We start from the raw sequence: 9701 nt of genomic DNA on the forward strand, positions 1-9701 counted from the left end.
AGGCCAGAGTGGCATGGCATGATACATTTGAAGTGATGGAAGGGAAAAACCAAAAACCAATAATACTCTGCAAGGCTCTCATTCAGATTTGATGGAGAGAGAAAAAGCTTTACAGAGAAGCAAAAGCCAAGAGTTCAGCATCACCAAATCGGCTTTAAAGAAATGTTAAAGGAACTTCTCTAAGCAAAAAAGGACACAAGAAACATGAAAATCATGAAAAGAGAAAGCTCATTGGTAAAGGCAAACATATAGTAAAGGTAGGAAATCATTCATGCACAAAACTAGTAGGAGGTTGAAAGACAAAAGTAGTAAAATTATATCCACAATAAGTAGTTAAGGGATGCACAAGACAATTATATGTAAAAAATGATATCAAAAACAGTAATCATGAGGGTAGGAGAGTATAAATTCTGCGTTGTTAAAATGCATTGGAAATTAAGAGATCAGCAACTTAAAACAATCGTGTATATATAGATTGCTATATGTAAATCTCATGGTAACCTCAAACCAAAAATTTATAAAAGATACACATGCAAAAAAGAAAAAGGAATCCAAACATAACACTAAAGGTAGTCATCAAATCACAAAAGAAGAGAACAAAAGAAGGAACAAAAAAGACACAAAAACAACCCCAACACAATGAACAATATGGCAATAAGAATATACATATCAATAATTACTTTAAATATAAATGGATTAAATGCTCCAATCAAAAGACATAGAGTGACTGAATGGATTCAAAAACAAGACTCCTATATATGCTGCCTACAGGTGACTCTCTTCAGATCTAAAGACACACAGACTGAGAGGATAGAAAAAGGTATTCCATGCAAATGGAAATCAAAAGAAAGCCAAGGTAGCAATATTTATATCAGATGAAATAGACTTTAAAACAAAGACTAAGAAAAGACAAAGAAGGACATTACATAATGATCAAGGGATCAATCCAAAAAGAAGATACAACAATTATATATGCACCCAGCATAAGCAAAGCTAAACACACAAATATTAACAGACATACAGGGAGCAATGGACAGTAACACAATAGTAGTAGGGAATTTAATACCACATTTACATCAATGGACAGATCATCCAGACAGAAGATCAATAAGGAAACACAGACCTTAAATGACACACTAAACAAGATGGAACTTACATAAACATTCCATCAGAAAGCAGCAGAATACACATTCTTTTCAAGTGCACATGGAACATTCTCCAGGATAGATAACATGCTAGGCCAGAAAACAAGCCTTGGCAAATTTAAGAAAATTGAAATCATGTCAAGCATCTTTTCTGACCACAATGCTGTGAGACTAGAAATCAACTACAAGAAAAAAAAAAAACCCTGCAAAAAATATAAACATGTGGAGGCTAAACAGTATGCTACTAAACAACCAATAGATCACTGGTGAAATCAAAGAAGAGATAAAAGAATACCTAGAGACAAATGAAAACAAAAACACAACAATCTAGATTCTAATCTCTGGGATGCAGCAAAAACAGTTCTTAAGAGCACAGTTTATAGCAATACAAGCCTGCCTCAGGAAACAAGAAAAATCTCCAATACACAACCTAACATTACACCTAAAGGAATGAGAAAAAGAAGAACAAACAAAACCCAAAATTAGTCAAAGGAAAGAAATCATAAAGGTCAGAGCAGAAATAAATGAAATAGACTCTTAAAAAAAAAGAAAGAAAAGATCAGAGAAGCTAAGAGCTGGTTCTTTGAAAAAATAAAGAAAATTGATAAGCCTTTAGCCAGATTCATGAAGAAAAAAAGAGGATCCAAATCAATAAAATCAGAAATGAAAAAGGAGAAGTTACAGCTGATGCCATGGAAATACAGAAGATCATAAGAGACTAGTAGAAACAACTATATGTCAATAAAATGGACAATGTTGAAGAAATGGGCAAATCCTAGAAATGTACAATCTTCCAAGAGTGAACCAGCAAGAAGTAGAAAATATGAACAGACCAATTAGAAATAATGAAATTGAATTAGTAATAAAAAAAAAAAACCTTCCAACAAACAAAAGTCCATGACCTGATGGCTTCACAGATGAATTCTATCAAACATTTAGAGAAGAGTTAACACTCTTATTGTACTATTCCAAAAAATTGCAGAGGAAGGAACACTTCCAAATTGATTCTACATGGCCAGCATCACCCTGATACCAAAAGTAGACAGATATCTCACACACACACAAATTACAGGCCATTATCACTGATAAACATTGATGTAAAAACCCTCAATAAAACATTAGCAAACTGAATCCAACAATACATCAAAAGGATCATATACCATGATCTAGTGGGATTTATCCTAGGGATGCAAGAATTTTTCAATATCCACAAATCAATCAGTGCGATACGCCACATTAACAAAGAATAAAAACCATATGATCATCCCAGTAGATGCAGAAAAAGCTTTTGACAAAATTCAGCATCCATTTGTGATTAAAAACTCTCCAGAAAGTGGGCCTAGAGGGGACACACCTCAACATAATAAAGGCCATATATGACAAATCAATGCTAACATCATACTTAGTGGTGAAAAGCTGAAAGCATTTCCTCTAAGATCAGTAACAAGACAAGGAGTGCCCATTCTTGCCACTTTTATCAGCATAGTTTTGGAAATCCAAGCCACAGCAGTCAGACAAGAAAAAGAAATAAATGGAATCCAAATTGGAAAGGAAGAAGAAAAACTGTACTGTTTGCAGATGACATACTATACATAGAAAATCCTGAAGATACCACCAAAAACTGCTAGAGCTCATCACTAAATTTGTAAAGTTGCAGGATACAAAATTAATACACAGAAATCTGTTGTGTTTCTATACACTAACAATGAACTATCAGAAAGAGAAATTAAGAAAACAATCCCATTTACCATCACGTCAAAAAGAATAAAATACCTAGGAGCAAACCTACCTAAGTAGGTAAAAGACTGTACTTGGAAAACTATAAGACACTTATGAAAGAAACTGAAGGCAATCCAAACAGATGGAAAGGTATACTGTGTTCATGGATTGGAAGAATTAATATTGTAAAATGACCATACTAGCCAAGGCAATCTACAGATTCAATGCAATCTATATCAAAATACCAAGGGCATTTTTTTCACACAACTAAAATAATTATTCCTAAAATTTGTGTGGAAACACAGAAGACCCTGAATAACTAAAACAATCTTCAGAAAGAAGAACAGAGCTGGAGGAATCACACTCCCTGTCTTCAGACTGTATTGTAAAGCTACAGTTATCAAAACAGTATGGAAGTGGCACAAAAACAGATAATGTAGATCAGTGGAACAGAATAGAGACCCAAGAAATAAACCCACACACTTACAGTCAATTTTTCTATGACAAAGGAGGCAAGAATATATTACAATGAAAAAAAGACAGTCTTTTCCATAAGTGGCGCTGGGAAAACTGGACAGCTACATGTAAAAGAATAAAATTAAAATATTCTCTAAAACCATATGCAAAAACAAACTTAAAATGGATTAAAGACCTAAATGTAATACCAGAAAGCAAAACTTGTAGAAGAAAGCATAGGTGGAACACTCTTTGACATAAATTGAAGCAATATTTTGGGAGATCTGTCTCCTAAAGCAAAGGAAATAAAAGCAAAGATAAACAAATGGGACCTAATTAAATTTAAAAGCTTTAGCACAGCAAAGGAAATCATCGACAAAATAAAAAGGCAACCTACTGAATGGGAGAAAATATTTGCAAATGATAGGACCCATAGAGGTTTATATCCCAAATATACAACAGCTTTTACAACTCAACATCAAAAAAAAAAGAAAAAACAAACCAGATTAAAAAATGGGCAGAAGACCCAAATAGATATTTTTCTAAACAAATCATACAGATGGGCAAAGGCACTTGAAAAGATGCTCAACATCATTAATAATCAGAGAAATTCAAATTAAAACCACAATGAGATATCACCTCACATTTGTCAAAATGGCTATCATAAAAGATCAGAAAAAATGTTGGCAAGGATGTGGAGAAAAGGCAAACTTCTTACACTTTGTGAGAATGTAAATTGGTGCAGCCACCATGGAAAACAGTATGGAGGTTTATCAAAAAAAAAAACAAAAAATAGGACTAACATGACCCAGCAATTCCACTCCTGGGTATTTATCTGAAAAAAACAAATACTAATTTAAAAAGATACATGCACCCCAGTAGTCATAGCAGTGTTATTTATAATTGGTAAAATATGGAAGCAACCTAGGTGTTCATTAACAGATGAATGGATAAAGAAGATGTGGTACACACACACACACACACACACACACACACACACACACAGGAATACTACTCAGCCATGAAAAAGAATGAAATTTTGCCATTTGCAGCAACATGGATGGGCCTGGAGGGTATTATGCTAAGTGAAATAAGTCAGAGAAAGACAAAAACTGTATGATATCACTTGTATGTGGAATCTAAAAAATAAAACAAACTAGTGAATATAACAAAAAAGCAGAGTCAGAGAACACACATCAGTGGTTACCAATGGGGAGAGGGAAGTGGGGAGGGGCAGGATAGGGGTAGGGGATTAAAAGGTACAAACTACTATATATAAAATAAGCTACAAGGATATATAGTACCACACAGGAGATATAGCCAATATTTTATAATAACTATAAATGGAACATAACCTTTAAAAATTGTCAATTACTATGTTGTACACTTGAAACATATAATATTGTATATCAACTATACCTCATTAAAATTTTTTGAAAAAAATCAGTTGTAAAGCTGAAAAAAAAATACTAACACCTATTTATCAGCTCACAGTTCTATAGGTCGAGTTCAGCATGGTTAGACTCTCTGCTCGGGTTATCCACAAGGCTGGACTTAAGGTGTTGTCCAGGCTGAGCTCTCATCTAGATGATCTGAGGAATAATCTACTTCCAAGCTCATTCGTATTGTTGGCAAAATGCAGTTCCTTGTGACTGTGTGACTGAGATCTCTGTTTCCATACTGGCTGTCAGTTGGCAATCACTCTAAACTTCTAGAGGCCACCTGCATCTCTTTTCACATGGCCTTCTCTTCAGGCCAGCACTAATGCAGTTAGTCCTTGTCATGCTGTGAATATCTGAGCTCTTTTTCTGCAGCCACCTTGGGATAACTCTGCTTTTAAAGAGCTCAGAGGATTAGGTCAGGCCTACGCAGGATAATCTTTGTTTTGCCATATAATGTAACAGTCATGGAGTGATATCTCATCATATTCATAGTTTCCACTTACACTCAAGAAGAAGACATTTTACAAAAATATAGGTAATAAGGGGCAGCTATTTTGAAATTCTTTGTACCAGAGCTCTTGTGTAACATGTTTTCTACTTAGTATTGTGCTTACTATGACAACAGTATAACTTTAAGCTGTGAATAAAACACATCACAAATATGATGCAGTTGCTACTGATTCTTATTTTTTTGTATGTAATTTAAGACATAATGCGTTGTGGGAGGAGGCATTCAGCTACTTTATAGCCTGGTGTATGAAGACAGATTTTCACTTTTACAATGGCGTACTATATAAAGTTATTTTATGAACTCTCTTTCTTTCAAACCTTACATGTTTACTCCTGGAACATTTAAATTATACAACACTGAAAAGGCCTATCTCCCGAACTGTATTTCTTATGCTTAGGATAAATCAGTTCTTAAGCTCTGATTTTCTAATAAGCCTTTCCAAATATGACTTGTAATAGTCTCTTTTTGTTAATATTTAATTTATTTGGAGTTCTGTCTTTAACTTCTTATTTATGAAACAAAAAGCTTTGTGGGGTGTCTCAAAGTCACTTTTTAGTTCACCCTTCATGAAATCAAAATTTGTATGAGTTTGGACAACACTTACATGTTAGTATGTTTGATGTGGTTGTGGTGTGTGTGTGTTAAATTATTAAGTAGAGGAAACTGGGAAGCAATGAGGCAATTTTTATAATCTTTTTCACTTTATGCAATTATATAAATACTTTCATGACTAAAAATAAAGTTTATGAAATTAGTCAACAACAGCCAGAAAGGTCATGAGCATAAACAGCAGTCAACTGTATTTAAAATTATTAAAAGAATGGTACATCTTTGGACAACATAGTCAAGTCCAAACAGAAAGGAAATGTGACATATTTTACTCTCTTGAACACAGACCTATATATTTCAAATGCTTAAGATCTGAAGACCTAAGTAATATTTTGGATACCTTGAGTACTTTGCACTGAGAACTTAAAGATTTCACCACATGTTCTTTCTACTCCTTAGTCCCTTTTCACAGCCCACTTTTTCTAACACCTACACTTTTTCTTTCATTTCTGTAACTATAAAATGTGTCTCCTCATAATTAACAAATGTGTCTCCTTGTTTAAAAGAAGACCTTACTCAAAGAGTTTTGGAGCAAACTTTGACAGTTAAATACCCTGCCTGGTTTCTAGAGAACATAATGGGATATGTTTCTCCTTAACCCTGGTCTTCCCCATGCAGGTGTTTTTCCTTTAGAAAGCAGTTGCCTCTTTTATAAGTCTCTCCAGTTGTGTGCTTGTGACACTTAGGGGTCAGAAGCCAATTTATATGCAGCTGCCAGAATCTCCAAATTTAGTTAAAAATCACCCTCTGGAACAGTCATCTTATGTCTGTTGGGTTAGGTCTTAAAATTTCCTACTCGGCTGATTCCCCTGTCCACTTCCAGGAACCATTCTACAGCTAAATGATACTACCTACTTCAAAAACTTTCAAAACCAACCTAAGAAAGTGGAGAATTACTAAAAGCATTTAGCTGATATCAGAGTACCCTATAATACCTTGTAAAATACCTTTAAAAAAAAAAGACCTTTAAAAACTTTTCAAAATAACTTTCATATCTTTTACCTTAAATTTTATCCTTACTTCACATTTGTGGGGTACAAAAGACAGTAACCCCATTTAAGAGATGAGTAATGGAGGAAACAGAAAGGTTAAAAGACTGATCTAATATTACCAACATTGTCTGTGGCAGTCAGAACAGATTTCTTCCTTTCCTGGACTCTATAAACATCAGTGTTACATAGTATCAAATAATGATACACTGGCATGTGATCATTTGAATTCTGTTAAAATCCAAAGAGAGTTATCTTTTACCAGAATGGTAAAAATTCATAGAGTAAAGCTTTTAAAAATTAATCTGTAGATACACAATCAGTAACCCGTATCTCCTAGCATAAAATTGGGAGCTTTTTTGATACAGCATAGTTTGAAAAATTCTTCCATAGTGCAAATTTGATTAAAAGAAGATCTTTCTGTTTTTTAAGGAGCCTCCATACTCTTGCATAGTGGCTGTACCAATTTACATTTCCACCAACCATATAGGAGGGTTCCCTTTCTCCACTCCCTCCCCAGCATTTATTACTGTAGCCATTCTGATCAGCGTGAGGTGATACCTCATTGTAATTTTGATTTGCATTTCTCTAATATTTAGCGATGTTGAGCATTTTTTCATGTGCCTGTTGGCCATCTGTATGTCTTTTTGGAGAAATGTCTATTTAGATCTTCTGCCCATTTTTGGATTGGGTTGTTTGGGGTTTTTTTGATATTGAGCTATATGAGCTGTTTGTATATGTTGTAAATTAATCTCTTGTCTGTTGCATCATTTGCAAATATTTTCTCCCATTCTGTAGGTTGTCTTTTCATTTTGTTTAAGGTTTCCTTTGCTGTGCAAAAGCTTTTAAGTTTAATTAGGTCCCATTTGTTTATTTTTTATTTATTTATTTTTTATTTATTTATTTATATTTTTGCAGTATATGGGCCTCTCACTGTTGTGGCCTCTCCCATTGCGGAGCACAGGCTCCGGACGTGCAGGCTTAGTGGCCATGGCTCATGGGCCCAGCCACTCCACGGCATGTGGGATCTTCCCAGACCAGGGCAAGAACCCGCGTCCCCTGCATCGGCAGGTGGACTCTCAACCACTGCACCACCAGGGAAGCCCCCATTTGTTTATTTTTGATTTTATTTCCATTACTCTAGGAGATGGATCCAAAAAGATATTTCTGCAATTTATGTCAGAGTGTTCTGCCTGTGTTTTCCTCTAGGAGATTTATAGTATTTGGTCTTACATTTAGGTCTTTAATCTACTTCGAGTTTATTTTTGTGTACGGTGTTAGAGAATGTTGTAATCTCATTCTTTTATATACAGCTGTCCAGTTTTCCCAGCACCACTTATTGAGGAGACTTTTTTCTCCATTGTATGTTCTTGTCTCCTTTGTCATAGATTAATTGACCATAGGTGTGTGGGTTTATATCTGGGCTTTCTATGCTCTTCCATTGACCTATATTTCTGTTTTTGTGCCAGTACCATACTGTCTTGATTACTGTAGCTTTGTAATATAGTCTAAAGTCAGAGAGTCTCATTCCTCCTGCTCTCTTTTTCTTTCTCAAGATTGCTTTGGCTATTCAGGATCTATTGTGTTTCCATACAAATTAAAATTTTTTTTTTGTTCTAGTTCTGTGGAAAGTGCCATTGGTAAATTGATAGGGATTGCATTGAATCTGTAGATTGCCTTGGGTAGTATAGTCATTTTAAAAAATATTGATTCTTCCAATTCAAGAACACGTTATATCTATCCGTCTGTTTGTGTCATCTTCAATTTCTTTCATATGACCCAGCAATCCCACTCCTGGGCATATATCCGGAGAAAACTATAATTCAAAAAGATACTTGCACCCCAATGTTCATTGAAGCACTATTTGCAATAGCCAAGACATGGAAGCAACTTAAGTGTCCATAAACAGATGAATGGAGAAAGAAGATGCGGGATGTGTGTGTGTGTGTGTGTGTGTGTGTGTGTGTGTGTGTGTGTAATGGAATAATAGTCTTAAAAATAATGAAGTAATACCATTTGCAGCAACAAGGATGGACCTAGAGATTGTCACATTAAGTGAAGTAAGCCAGACGAAGAAAAATATATGATATCTCTTATACATAGAATCTAAAAAAAGAAAAGATACAAATGAACTTATTTACAAAACAAAAATAGACCCACAGACATAGAAAGCAAACTTACGGTCACCAAAGGGGAAAGGTGGTAGGGGGATGGATAAATTAGGAGTCTGGGATTAACATGTACTGACTACTATATGTAAAATATATATAGATCCTTAAAAGTCATTGCCCTTAATCATACTCTGATTTATATAGCCTTCTGCTTTCTTTTCTAAAGAGAAGCTTCTAAATTCCTTGTCAATAACATCACATTTCTGAGGATTGTTTCGTACAACTGTAACTTTAAATTTGATAATCTCATCAGAACTATTGGTTTGATTAAGGTAAATTTAAGTGGAAAATTTACATAGTAGCAGTGCCTGATTTGGCTTTTTAAAATCATGATTATTAGACAGAAGAACTTATAGATGTATTTAGAAACATTTGTAGCTGGAATAAGAATCTGGAGATGATTTGCTGTTTGTTTACACAGTTAAGATCCAGCTAGTAAAAATACTTGGACGAAATGAAGTTGCCAAGTTCTACATTTTTTGTTCTTCCTGCTTGAGGTTGAAGGTCATACTGCTGCCTCTTCACTACTGTATGTTGACTCTTCCGCCATGAATTCTGAATCTTTAAGTTGTGTTATATCTTGTTGCTCTGGAAGAGGCTTGCCTTCGCAATCATAGCCAAACCAAAGTGGAGGGTCAGTAGCATTATATTCCTGCTGC

General features: G+C 34.7%; 1 protein-coding gene across 1 annotated transcript in view; it reads right to left on the reverse strand.

Moving 5' to 3' along the window:
- Window positions 1-9547: 9547 nt before the first annotated feature.
- Window positions 9548-9701, reverse strand: part of FBXL13 (F-box and leucine rich repeat protein 13) — a 196590-nt gene continuing 196436 nt past the window's right edge. The window contains 1 exon segment of the mRNA XM_007467061.1: window positions 9548-9701. This exon segment is cut by the window's right edge and continues 48 nt beyond it. Within this exon segment, the coding sequence (XP_007467123.1) occupies window positions 9548-9701 (154 nt within the window).

This window comes from Lipotes vexillifer, unplaced genomic scaffold, assembly GCF_000442215.2.
Source record: "Lipotes vexillifer unplaced genomic scaffold, Lipotes_vexillifer_v1.1 scaffold450, whole genome shotgun sequence".
Classification (NCBI taxonomy): Eukaryota; Metazoa; Chordata; class Mammalia; order Artiodactyla; family Lipotidae; genus Lipotes; species Lipotes vexillifer.